The sequence below is a fragment of the Zonotrichia leucophrys genome, chromosome 1 (assembly GCF_028769735.1).
Source record: "Zonotrichia leucophrys gambelii isolate GWCS_2022_RI chromosome 1, RI_Zleu_2.0, whole genome shotgun sequence".
Lineage (NCBI taxonomy): Eukaryota > Metazoa > Chordata > Aves > Passeriformes > Passerellidae > Zonotrichia > Zonotrichia leucophrys.
In genome coordinates, this window is record NC_088169.1 from 32,877,049 (window position 1) to 32,891,616 (window position 14,568).

Genomic DNA, 14,568 nt, shown 5'->3' on the forward strand with positions numbered 1-14,568 from the left:
AATACTAAATGACTTCATTCTGTCCTCACCTCATTATTCTAGGATGTATTCATCTATCTAGGAAGGAGTCATATCTTTTAATAATTCAAATAAACAGACAAACAAAAAATCCAAATGGTGATAATTACATGATTCAAATAGTGTTCATAGACACATGAGTAAATATTAAATAGCTCTATAAAACAACCAAAAAACCCAACTCTATCCAAATTAGATTTCACATGCATTTTCTTAGGTACGTACAGCTTTCTATTTCCAGAGTACAGTTTTGTTCATCTAATGGGTATCTTCTCAAGTCCATCATACATGCTGCAGTGGTTGTGATTCTGAAATATAAGCATCAAACAGATTTACCATACAGCCAGTAATCCAGGTTTTGGGCGATGGTGTTATCCTCCAAAGTGAAGACCCTCTGAAGAATAGCTTACAATAACTGAGAATCTGGTCCACATTTTACATTGAGCAGCAGCCTAATAGAGCAGCAATTACACTGACTTTCAGTGGAACAACTGGCTGTGAATTACCCTTATGTAACCAGCCCCATGAGTTTCAATAGACCTATCCTCATATGCAAATATTACATGAACATTTGCTGAGATTAAAAGATACAACTTTATAACAGAAACCATGAAGTGAAAATAGTCTGCTACAAATGTCAAAATTATTGCAGCTGCATGAATAACTGATTTCTTGGTTTTGTGGCAAGTTTAGAAAAAACCCCTGAAATGTTGAAAAAAAGTTTTAAGTCCAGCAAAATGCTTTGTTTTAAATCTTACTTCTCTGGTTTTCAAATGGAAAGAGGATTTTGTTGTGAAGCTCCATATTGTATTTTAGGTTTTCTCCTAAAATAACAAAACACTTTCACTTCTCTATTTAACCATTTAGCACCCTAAGGATGGTTTTGCAAAACATTTCAATACTGATGAATCAGCTTTATTTATCAACCTCTTGTAGATCAGGAGAGTCAACAACAAACATGTGCAACCAGAACAACTGTCTTAACAGCTTCACACAGCACTGTCACTTCATTTTGTAATTAATGGATTTATATATTTGTTCTAACTTTAGACACATAAAACCATATGCTCATAATTAATCTGCAGCATATTCTGATGTTTTTGTGAATCACAGACTTCACCCAGGGTATGTACATTATTATGCATCATTGTTTTTATAATGGCTTCATATAAATTATCTTCTGAATCTGACTAGCTCCATTCCTTACTGATCCTTTTTTGCATGGACGTTGCACAGTTTGTTCCTAAACAAATAATATTCTAGTGATAATTTACACTAATAAATACAAGATGGTAAAATTCCTTAAATGTACCTCTAAAAGCTAGAACCCTCAATGTAATGTTTTTTTCATGTGTTTTCTCTGAAGTTCTTTCTTCTACCCATTAACCTCCTCAAATTACAGTCTTCTAATCTAGTAAACTATTTTAATATTCCAGGGCAATGTTTCAAGAGAAAAAAAAGTAGTAGGTGCCTTTTTTCACATCTTTCACAGTAAAAAAACCCAAAACCCTATGTTGTTATTATGAATGTTCTATCCAATCTCAAGGAAAAGGAAGGAAAGAATGGTTATGCTTAGTATATAGGACCATTTTAGATTAATAACTACATAATATTTGAAAAAAGGGATTAAGACCATTATTGCTATCTCATGAGACAACAGAGACCACCCTTCACTGACTGAGAAGGCTCTTTTGCAAGAAAATATCGTCATTTCTTTGCACAGGGAGAGACAACTGTATGAGCACAAAGGCAATGAAAGAGGAAGGAGAGGAAAAAGCTCAAGGATCTGTTACTCAGCACGTCTTCTAACTTGTGTTCCTACCAGTAGCCAGTGGGAAAGGCACACACCTGATCTTTGTGCTTTCCAGCCTTACCTACAACATGGTCATGCCTTTGTCACCACTGGTTCCTCTGACTGTCCTCTGAATAATCTTATGCTAGTCCCACAGGATTTCAGGTCCTAAGTACTGTATCACAAGAGGATACTTAGGTCAGCCTTCCTCCAGGCTGCATCTGGGAATTGCTCTGGTTCCTCTGGTAACACAAATTCCAGTGGGCTGGAGCTGGGTACAAACAGCAGTTCCTCAGTTGCTCTGCAGCTTAGGGAAATGTCTTCTCTGCAACCAACATCTGTAAATGCCTTTCTGGAACCTCAGGCAGGGTGGTAAGACACAGAGCTATTAACTATGGAAGTGATTAATCATCTGGGTTGTTTAACTTGGAGAAGAGAAGGTTCCAGGGGGATCTTATAGCAGCTTTTCAGTACCAAAAGATAGACTACAAGAAAGATGGACTGGGACTTTTCAGAAGGATGTGTAGTGGTAGGACAAAGAGAAATGGCTTTAAACTGAAAGGTGATAGATTTAGATCCAATTTTAGGATGAAATTTTGACTTTGAGGGTGGTGAGGCACTGGAACAAGTTGCCCAGAGAAGTTCTGGATTCTCCACCCCTGTAAGTGTTGAAGCCTGCACAGGGCTTTGAGCAACCTGATCTCATCAATGTCCCTGCTCATGGCAGGATGATTTTAAGGTCCTTCCCAAGCCAAAGCTTTCTATGATTCTTTGAATGCCTCCTCAATATGATTACTAAGAGCAGCTCTAGCTAAGCATATAAAACAAGGATTAACATACAGTCTTAGAGGAGAAAACTTATTCTTAAATCTGTGATTATTGATAAGCAAGTCATGATGCCCTTAACAAAGCCATACTGATTGTGCAATGAAAGGATCTTGCTCCTGAGTCAAATAATAACTGTGTTCAAAGTAAAACAAGTAGGCATGCTTGGAAATTGTTGGTATGAAGGTTCTCTCCCATGCTTTGAAGATTCACCTACACTAACCTGGGTCTCATGTGAGATCCTGCAACAGAATCCACATGAGCTAAGTTGATACAAAAGGGAATGTGCTAGCAGACTTTTAACTATTATGTTGTATAACTAGCTATAAATGCCAGCCTTACAGAACACAAATTATTAATTTTATAATATTGTAAAAAATTATACAGCTGTCAAATTTATATTCAACTTAATAATTGTGTTATGGCTTTTAAGGAATGTATTTTTATTTTGGTCTGTTCACACACTCTAGGGGTTTGCATCACAAATTCCAGTAGCAGAAACTGCACATTCTTGCTCAAGAAAAATTTTTACACTACAGAAAAATGAACTAGAAAAGAAGATACAGCCACAAATAGACAGAAATTTACCTCATTTTTTCAAAGTAAGTTTAGTACTCAGAGGTCCCTCCTGAATGAACATTCAAGCAATCAAATTTAACTTGCACAAATGCACACCAAAAGCAAATATGAATGGCTCGGGCTTGTGCATGCTCCCAGAAAGAGCAGGTTTACTTTTTATGGGAGAGGATGGTGCCTGACACAAGACAACAAGGTTTCAAGAACTCATCATCACGGCAGTGACAGAGGAATGATTACAAGCCTGACAAAGATGATGCGGGACACAGAGACAGGCACACATACAAATTGGGTCAAAGCAACACACAAAGGAAATGTTTTTAATTTTTTATAATTTCATACTCTGGTTTTCTTTCCTCTAGATATAGATTCTCCTATCCTTTTCTGGGCTCAGATTATACTGTATAGGAATCCTATCTGTGATGGGCTGAGAGGTGCTGCCTACATAACCGAGAGAAGAATATTTTATGTCCCTAAAACTTTTACAGTATGAATCAGTCTAGGCAATCTAGATACTTCATATGTGACTAGGTCACAGTCCTGTTTACTTTCTTGATACAGAAACATATTCATCCAAAAAGAATAGAAGTAAGCATGGTTGCCTTGCCTGACTGATCACAACTAACCTCTTCACCCTGCAAACATCTATAACGTTTCAAATATGGGTAATAATTATGTGAGTCCTTTTGGATAAAATACATATATTCCTCAGCTCCATTTACTTTTAATGGCTAACATTGTACTGCCTAAAAACAAGAGGTTTATGCATGAGAAACACACAAGCAGTCAAACTCTATTTTTGATCCCCAGACTCTAAAATAGTTACTTCCTCCATAGTCTCTTAAGGAAAAAAACCCCAACTGTTTCATCATTTTCCTTGTAGATTGTTCTGGAGAAGATGGAACAAATTCAGTTTGTTGGCCAAAGAAAAAAATTCCCCAGAAATGGGCTGAACTTCAAAAAGCTACTGCTCCATTCCCCCCCTATCACAGACTCCTGCTGCAGTAGCAAAGTGCTTTCTCTAAAGCAGAGAGGAACCTTGGACGACTGAAGGTCAAGTCCTTCAAAAGTGTGATAAATCCTACATTGTTCAGAAGAGAACATACATCCAGTGTGGCCTTGGGATCACTTTCAATTGTATTTGTGTTGAGGAACTGCTTTGTTCTGTGGATGTCCTGTAATTGGCTGCAACTCTCCAAAATTTCACCTATTATTCTGGGTGACCCTGTGCTTTGTGGAACATAAAACTCCAAGTTCTGGCCTCAGCCCACATTGCTCCTGGACTGCAGCTTGAGCTCAATGCCATTGGGATGCTCTGAAGCCATAAAAGAGGAAGTAGGGTAGTGAGGGAACAACACAAAGCACAAGTCTTTAAATCAGCAGAGATAAGGCTCAGATATTTTCTTCCTTTTGATCACAATGTCTATATTTTGACATGATTTAATGTAAGACAGTAATTCTTCACTATGTAACTTAGCTGCTTCATATCATGGATATCTCACCCTGGATATTACATGCTTCCAGAGAAAAGGAAAGGGAAGAAGTGTGCTACACATGAGCCACTGGTGAAAGCCCTGCTGAGCAAATCCTGTTATGTGAAATGCATCTGCTGTGGACACTTGTATTTTGCAGAAGAGGAAGCCAATTTATTCAAATACACGACTCTATGACAGATAATCCTCACCTGAATGGGTCCAAATGTTTTTAGAGTGTGACAGAAAGACTTCCACATATTACTAGGATCACAAGAATTCTAATCTCCTTTACTTTTTTTTATTATATTGCTGTGGGGATATTTCTTGACATGAAGAAAAACAAGTATATCTCAGATAACTTTTTCTTACATGTAACCACTTGAGAAAAGCATCCTAAACCTGTTGTGTTCCATACTGGGTCAATACCTTGCAAAACAAAAGCCTCCTTTTGCTAAAACTGGTTAATTACAGAGAAAACATTCTAAACTTCTTTGAAGTTTCATATTAAGCTGAGTCTATCTATTTTGTCTAGAAAGACTCATTCAATTCTCCATAATGTAATAGGAGTTAAAAAGGTGAGGGCCAAGACCCAAGTCAAGTAAAATGTTCAACCAATAAAACAGAGAAGCAGGCAAAATACTGATACTGGACATATAAACATCTGCACCACTTTTGCAATCTCTTTCATTTCTATATTAGGGACTTTTTAATCCTTCACTACCTATGTGCACCAATCTTGAGTAATTATCTCTGCTTAAACATACAAGAAACTTCCAACTATGGAAAAGGAGCTTTCACTGGCAAAGACTTATTTTTCTGGTTTAAACTACTGGAGCAAATGAAAAACCTGTTCAAAGAAAGCAATATTTTGATACTACTGGGTTTTCCGTAAGGATTTTTGCTGGCGTACTTAAGTTGGCTAAGGGAGGGATACTTCAGCATTTCTAACCATAAAAGTTATGGCAGAAAAGAAAGAAAACACAAGTAAAACCTAAAATAGGTAGCAAGTAAGAGAATGTAAGGTCACTTTGTACCTCTGGTTTGAAATGTAGCAATTACAGTGCTGATTCCTGCTTGAAGAAATCACTGAAAGTAGCGGGTCATGATCTTAGCTGTGGCTGACTCTCCCCAGCCAGGGCTACTTCTGGCTTTTTTTTTTATAGACTATGAACAAATCAAAAGACAACATAAGCACCCACATTCAATCTTACTGACTGTATTTTGGACAGGATTTTCAGGTTTACAATTAATATGTGCCTTTCTGCTGCCTATAGCCAGTGGGCTTTGCAGATATGGTGACTGTACAGAAACAGATAAAACCTGACTGAAGGCGCTTCTGGCAAAATTAAGAAACATCGAGTGTGTCATTTGTTTTCTACTGGCATCTCTTAGAGTTACAGGGAAGGTTACATAATAAGCTGGCCAATGTTTGTAATAACCTTGTACCAGGAAGCAAACATCAACAGCACATAACAGCAGTGATGAAATCTCCATCGTGGAGCACCGACCTGAGGCCGTAAAGCACCGTTCCGTCCGGGTGGAGGCGAATCATTCGATTCTTCACCGTAACGCCGTGCACAAATGATTTCTTGTCGTTCAAGAAGTAAGTGTCAGGCACCCAAAGCTGATCTGCCACTCGGTTGTCAAGCGTGAGGTTGAGAGGTATGCCAGCATAAGCCAGCCTCTTATCTCTCCAGTACTGTTGAAAATACATAGTCAAAGTGTAATCCTGGTGAGGAAAAAAAAAAAGAAGTACAAGAGTCAACCCTACTTTGTGTAACTAGGAGAATAATTTTCCTCTTGATAGCTTATTCTGCTGTTGATTAAATTCAATATTTTTAAATGTTCATTAAAAATTAAATATTTGTATCACTTAATAAATAGTTTATATCATTCAAGTATCGCTCTAGACTAAGGGGGCATTTCAACTCCTATGAAATAATTCAGCAGGTATCAGTATCATTTGTCCTGCTCCTGCTTTTCTTTCATGTAGTTCCACTGATAACTGCCCAAAATTATCATATTTATGGAATGATAAAGGACACCATGGGTAAATTCTGCCGTCATCCCCATTTTTAAAAATGACAGATAAATAGGAAAACATTTAAAGTATTTTGAAGCAGTATGCAAATTTCTGCCTGAAAAATAAGCTGAAGGTATGTTGATTATACATGTGCCTTTGTGTGAGACTGCATTTTGCAGTCACACAAATATTTTCTCATCAACAGACTACACTGATACTTTGAATAACAGTAAATTGTATTAAAGTTTCACTAATATAAATGTTTGGTTTTCATAACTTTGTCAGTTTTAAGGTTTATGGTATCTTCTACAAGCTGCGATCACTAATGTAAAAGCCTAAACATGGAAACAGCTTAAAACATCCGCTTAAATATTCTTCATTTCATTTCAGAATTTGCTAACCTGATTTCTTCATATTGTAATAATGCTATATTGAAATGCTTTGAAAGGCTTAGATGGTAGGCCTCATTCATTAGCTTCATGGTATTACAAAACATTAAAAAAAATACCTCTGAACATTTTAAAGTTATGCACCAGCAAAACTGAAAAAATAAATCACATTAAATAAATGAGACCGTAAGTACAGGCCATTAAAACTCTGATTTTCAAATTACAGAAGTGCTCTAAACAATAAAACACTTCATGAGATTCTTCACAAAATACTGAGAAATTTATGTGATCTCCAAACACATTTAAATATTTAGCAGCAGGTGTGCAAGCCACAGGATACCTGCATTTGCATCTGGTTCTACAAGCTGGTAATGCAAAACCCCTCAGGCTTGCTGCTTGTTTGGGAAAAGGATGCTCAAGTTTTCCAAGCACGGCTGTTGGGAATGGTCCATTCTTGTAATGGGTTTCATGTGGACACAATCCAATTCCAGGCACTGCTCCTGCCCTGTTTCCCTCAAGCCCAATGGTCTTTCCTTGAAATCATATGAAACTTGAGCCTGCCTTTCACACTCAGAGACTTTGCATTTTTGATTCAGTGATTCATTCTCTTTAATGAGGGATCTGCTATGGCTCAAAGAACTCAAATTTAATTGCTTAGAAAAATAAATCATTACAGATATCAAGGAAAAGCTGTTCCCATTTTAAGAAACTAATAGGAGACCTTTGAAAACAAAAGAGCCCAGTGATGGGAGAAAGGAGCCCACGTGGAACTGCCTGGAAGCAATCTCATTCCTCAAACCTCAAATCTGACATGACTGCTCAAGAGAATGAGCTCTAACCTTTTTGTCAGCAGCTTTCTTCAGTGGGACTGATGGTCCCTGCTCAGCAGGGAATGAGGTGCATGAGACACTGGGCACACCTGCCTCGCTCCCATTACCAGGTCACAAAGGCCACCTCTCTCCTCACGGTCTCTGCAATCAGTTTTCTAACACTGATGCTATAGAACCAATATCCTCTACCAGCTGTGTTTTGCTCTGTTCAATTAAAGCTTGTTTCAATTAACATTCAAAACTTGCTGGCTTCTATAATGGCTTGTACGGCGATGTCAAGAAATTTGGGATTTTAAAAGTTTTGGACACAAGAACGGTACACCAAAAGCTCACTATGTGTAATTGCACAGTATACGCACAAAATAATACGAAGCAATTAAATAAAGAAAAGGGGAAGTATTCCATAGCATTGAAAGAAATGAGCTGGCCAGCACCAAAATATAAGAGAAGCAGTACATCTGAAAAAAAAAGTTTTAGGCTAGCTTTCTTTTTCCTTTGGTTTAAGATAAAATACATGCTAACATCTAATGAATGGAGTAATTAATTAGCTAAATAAAAGATACATAACAATACAAGCACTAATTATCTGGCATTTTATTTTAAAGTAACATTTACTATGTCAGGGAACAACTTCACAAATTATGCACAGAAACAAAACAAACATCAAACATCCAAGATTTACTGTGTCTTGAAAGAAAAAAAACCTTCCAAAACACATTTTCTCAGGTACAAATTTCACTAGTGCTTTCTCTATTAACCCTGTTTACTTATTATATCGTCTTAATTTTAAATTTAAAAAACCCTCAAAACCCTATGTCTATTCATGTTTATGATTATATTTGCATTTTGTACATTTGGGCTCTGCCAGCCTCACCTGCTCTGAAGATGATGACAAAAAGAATTAATATGAACCATGCTTGGCCACCATCACACTTTTTCAATTCCCTCAAAGAAAAGGGGAGCAACAAGCTTATATAAGAACTGCATTGAAACTGCTTGGCTGTACAAGGAGTGATAAATGAGCAGAAAAGGCCAGTTCCTTAGGGTGGCTCCACCAAGTTTCTCACTATCTGCAGAAAATAGACTTTTTAAAACCCATAAGGATCAGTTCTCATTCTTTGATTAACTAATTTTCAAGACTCTGTATGTATAAAGAAAGTTTTTCCCTAGTCTAGACCCCAGAGGAAAACACAAAAAGGGTTTGAGTGTAGACTGGAAAATATGAATTAGATATTTCAGGTAAATGAAAAAAATGAACTTTTAACACTCAGTAATTAGTCTACAAAGTTTATTAAGGGCCACCTCCTTCTAGGGAGCTTCTGATGACTAGTTTTGATATGGAGGTCAAGAGGGGAGATGTCTAAAGCCGGAAAAGATTGATACCACTGGAGCTACTGCATTAGGGTGCTATTGTATGTCAAAGACGACAGAGCTGCCAGCTTTAGGAAGTTCTAGCTACTGCAAAGAGCAGTGGACAATTTTCTCAGCAGGCAAAGACCTCCATAAAACATATTTTATTCCCCCAAACAATACAATGCAACATTCAACATTTACCTCTCCACATCCTCACAGTAATAACAAGCTTCAGGTCAAGCATGGTAACAAAATCACTCAAAGCTCTGACAGTCAACAAACCCAGTGCTTCTCAAGCACAGGTGAAATGTCCTCAGAACGGGAAAAGCTCGACTGCACAGGCAACACAATCTTCTGTGAATTTAAAGACCCTGAAACATCCTACAAGGATAAAAGACAGTGCTGGGCATCCTTGAATTTCTAGCATGACGACAATGCCACTAATAGAAGGAAAGGTACACAAAAAGATGTGATGGCTGTTCTTTCAATATAGTTTTCTCTGGTCAAGGGGAGTGGAAAACACAATTTAAAAACCTCAAATAGTAGATGATACTTTGGATGTTATCAAGATAAGACATTTAGATACAACAATAAAGAGGCCGATATCACAACTTAAATAGTGTGTGGTCTTTGTAGGTACTGCTTATGATTTTAATATTTTTTTATTTTTTATCTTAAGCAAGAATTATAGACTAATAAATATTGTATTTGCTAACCATCTACAAAGACATTTTAAGCATTTTCTACATTATATTTGTCCCTCTTGGACTGAGCATTCCATGGAAACAACTAACCCACTCCTAAAAAGCCACTTCAGACAGATAATGCACTGACTGTAAGATCAATTAATGAAAAATACTAATAAGCTGTATTAGCAAAGGAAACAATTACCTGTTTTCTATTACAGGGCTTGTTATCTCTGGTTTTCCTCTCCTTCACTCAATAACATTGAAAGAAAAATTTGAAAATATAGTTTGCTCATCAAAAAAAAATAAACATAATTATAGCAGCAATAATGCTCTAAATTTGACTATCACTGTTTGCTGTCTTACTATATCATGAATCACTGATGTTACAAGTTTTCTATTAGCTGTAAAAATGTTCCTTCAAAATGATTGCTAGATAAATACTGCAATTAATATTTAAGATGGAATACTGGTAATATGGCAAATAATCAAAAGAAATTCTTAATGCAAAATGAAATAATATATTGCAAATTATTGGAAATATTGGAAAAAGTGGTGCAAAAAAGACCTATTTCACTGCTTGAGACGATAGCCTTGTGTCTACCTGAAATGCAATTTCCTGATTTAAATTTACATTTGGATGTAAATTCACATCCTTGCTTTCTTGACCAAAAGACAAATGTGATTATTACCATCAGTTCTGGATTATTTAATTTTGATGAGTTAATAAAGTAAGTACTCATTCATTGGATAAAAATATTTATTGAAAATCCATGCCTTCGTCTCTTTAATAACTTCAAAGTCTCTTCCCTCACCTTCTACATGATGTCAAAAATTAGATATGGCTCCTGTAGTATAAAGAGCTATTTCTGCACCATTGATGATTGAATTATATTCTTCCCAATAAGCCCAAAGTGAGTTGCAAAGCCAAACTCATGAAACCTATGCTTTGACAACATATCTGTAAATCTGTTACCCTACCATACACAGAAGAGACCTGAAAAATAGATTAACACACACATAGTTAAAATGAATTTAATAAAGACTTTTTCAGAAAGGCTTACCACAAGAAATCAGAATTTACCAGCAATGCTAGTTGACTGAGATGATTACATAAACATTTTTCTCAGAATTCAAAGTCTTCTAATTGCTTCAGCAACTTTCATATTAAAGAAAAAATTTACTATAGAAAGAATTTCCAATCATAGAATCATTAATGCTGGAAAAGACCTCTAAGATCATTAAGTCCAACTACTAACCACCATATTTCAGCACCAAACCTTGTCCCCACATTCCACATTTACAGGCCTTTTGAACACTTCCAGAAATGGTGATTCCACCCCTTCCCTGGGCAGCCTGTTCTAATGCCTGAAACCTGTAATTCTGCATTATATTTTACTTGTTGACATTTTGGGTTGTCCAATGTCCAAACAATACAGTTTCTTACTCAATCACCGGAAAATGGAGAAAGCCACCAAAGTCTATTTTTCTGCAAAGTCTCTTAGAAGAGAACTGCATGATGAGAATGTGTCTGGCAATAGATGGAGTTCCTGAGCAGCCTGAGTGAGGGAGAGCTGAGCATGCAGGCAGACACACACACTCGTCCACTCTAGTCCACCAAGGCTTTTCCCCTAATGTTTCTTGGCCTATCTGCTGTTACAGTAAAGGATTATCTCACCTATAAGATCCTGATTTGGGCTTTTCTTTGACATTGTGCAAAACCTCTACAATACTGACAGGTTGAAAACATAGCACATATTTTCCCGAGCATGTGGCTACAACACTCTTCCATTAAGAAAATGCTAAAGCAGCTCAATCATGCTGATTTCAGTGTGACCCTCCATATATCAATGTTGTCTTGGTATCTTTTGTACAAAATTATCATTACTGTTTTCCTCTTCTACCGAAACACAAAGGATGGTGTTGTAAACAAGAATTATTTAGCCTCCAAGAACCTACTTGATTCTACAAAACAATTTTCCAAATAAATGTGTGATTGCATGGATCTTTCCTGCCTCTCATACCCTTTGGCACAAGAGCTCTCACCTCCACTGATAGGCCAGTGCCTTCTCCAAAGAGCCTGTTCCCATTGAGCATCCTTGGGTGCTCTGAGGAGGGTTGCCATACCAACCAGAACTTGGCTTTCTGCAGGCAAAGAGAGCACAGTTGATATAGCAACCAGCCAAAGCAACTCCTCCACTGCTTTTCGGGCACAGGTGGTGGTCAATGCAGTGGAATTGAAGCTTCTGAGCAGGAATGAAGGGAGCAACCAGGCACCCTGAGGGGCACTGCCCCCAGCACCTTCCTGCCACGGCCAGTGGAGCTCACTCTTCAAAATCTGGGTATTGGCTCTTTTTTCTCTGCTCCTCTACCCACCCCAAACTGATGGGGATGCTTTCCTGCTCTTGGGTGTTCTCTCATCCCAACATCAGAGGACACCAACTGACAAGAAAGCAATTGCTTGGGGTGAGCTTTGGAAGGTGAATATAGAGAAAAAACAAGTTCCTGCAAATATTTAAGTTGAAGGACCTAAGACAATGGGCTATTTAATCTCTGACAGATGAGGGTGGGGGTAGAATACTTCAATATACCTTTTCTGATTTAGTGTCACACATTACAACACCCCAGGCTTCTCAGTAATCAGGAATTTCTATTCCCAAAGGACTGATAAAGGAAAACTTACACACACCTTTACATCTCATGGGTATAATACTCTCTGACCCACAGCAGAAAGCTAGCAAAAAAAGGTATGGTCTTACACTACATCCCTGAAGAGGTGTCCAAAGAATTTGTGATAAATTACAACCAAAATCCACTTACTGATGGACAAATAGAACAAAAAATTCAATATCTGATAGGTCACTCCTGAGTTGGAAGAATAGAAATGCCAGATGTATTGATGCTGTTCTTGAAAACTCTCAAAGAGATCAAGTCACAAAAAATACCATCAAATACCCTTAAAAAAATAAAAAGACATACAAAAGAAAAATAATGCTAGGCTAAGTGATTCACTGAACTTGGTTCAAGAAGCACATTTTAATGCCAACAAGACCTCATAAAAACAGGTACATTTAATTGCACTAATTGAAATCCTGCTAACAACATACAGGGAAGGAAAAAATCAACTTCTATCAGCTGTCAGCTGGTTCCCATGACTGAGGCAGCTGACCTTAGAGAGATGGGAACTGACAGCTAATGGATTGTGCCTCCTACACAGTTACAGGATGTGCCACCAGTGAGTTGGAGAAATGAGCTACTGCCCTATCATCTTAAAGCTGTAGGTTTACTTTGGTTTTAGTTTGGAGGCATGAAAAGAGGCTAAAAATTTGGGATTTACCACGTACCCATTTTAGAGAATGAAGGACTTCTCACACTTCTACTTTATTCTTTCCATAAATACACAATCTTACATCTTTCCCTTGCATTTTTTGAACTATCAATATAAATCTGGGAGGAAAAAAAAACTCTGAGAAAGCCCTGTAAGCTGATATTATTTGTGATATTTATTCAGGCCTTACAACTTCTTAGACAATTGAATGCATGCACTCTTTTAGTGTCTGCAAGGTGTTCCAGCACAGACCCTAAAGTTGGGCATGCCCAGATGTGTTTTAAATACTGTGACCATAAATACATAGCTCCATGCCCCTCTTATTTGCTGTGATTAAACATGAAAAATATTTTTAAAAAATTCAGTAAACAGTATTTCATGCTGAAAAGTCTACAGTTTTTTGTCACCACAGAATTGTAAAAAAGCCATTGTAAAAGCATTTGAAGATTTTTTTTTAATTACTTCAGAGTCCACAAAAAATTCAAAACTGTATTGAGGAACAGAGAGCGGATGGATCCGTGCAGTCAAATGAAAATAGGCATCTGTTCACATCCACATATTTTGGTTTAAAAAAAAAAAAGGGGAGTATTTACTCCTCTGTGGGAAGAATTTCTTAAATTTTCTCATCTCCCAGCCTATCCATTTGCTGACTATGGGAGCCAGCCAATCTCACTGGCACTGGAGCCCCAAGGCTGACACCCCTGTCTGCAATTATGTGAAACAGCAGATATTCTTACAGGAAAACCCATTCAAGACAGACACAGTGAACAAAACACCCTTTGAGAAAAAGAGCAAGAACACATTAGCCATCAAATGCTTTAGTTATGCTAAACTTGTAACATAATCTCTGTATTTTCAGTAGCAGGCCTGGAGGGTATGCCCACACCCTGCCAGAGCCAAGGGCCCAGGACTCCAGGTCAGCCCTGTGGGCCCATCAGCTCCAGCAGGGCTGCTCTCCAGTTTCCACAGCTGCCCTGGGCCAGCCAAGCCCAAAGTGAGTCCCATGACTTGTCCCCAGTCCCAGGGAGGTGCCCACACCAGGGCTGGGGCTGTCCTGGTGCCCCAGCTGCCCTGCTCTGGGCTGGGGATGGGATGGGCCCTGGCTGCCCGCTGCCTCTCTGCCTTTCGTGAGGATCCCCTTGGCCACTGTGGCTGTCTGTATGTAAGAGGGTGGTGCATTTGTACCAGGCTTTTATCTGTTCATTTCAGAGCAAGGGAACAAACTGGAAGGGATTTATGATTTATCCGTGGTGGCTGAGGCTTGCAAAGGTGA

General features: G+C 37.9%; 1 protein-coding gene across 1 annotated transcript in view; it reads right to left on the minus strand.

The window, feature by feature from the left end:
* Positions 1–14,568, minus strand: part of GABRB3 (gamma-aminobutyric acid type A receptor subunit beta3) — a 115,660-nt gene that overhangs the window by 30,460 nt on the left and 70,632 nt on the right. Inside the window, exons 4-5 of the mRNA XM_064711316.1 lie at positions 6,195–6,415; positions 244–326 (exon numbers count right to left, since the gene is read on the minus strand). Of these exons, the coding sequence (XP_064567386.1) occupies positions 244–326; positions 6,195–6,415 (304 nt within the window). The remainder of the gene's footprint in view (positions 1–243; positions 327–6,194; positions 6,416–14,568) is intronic.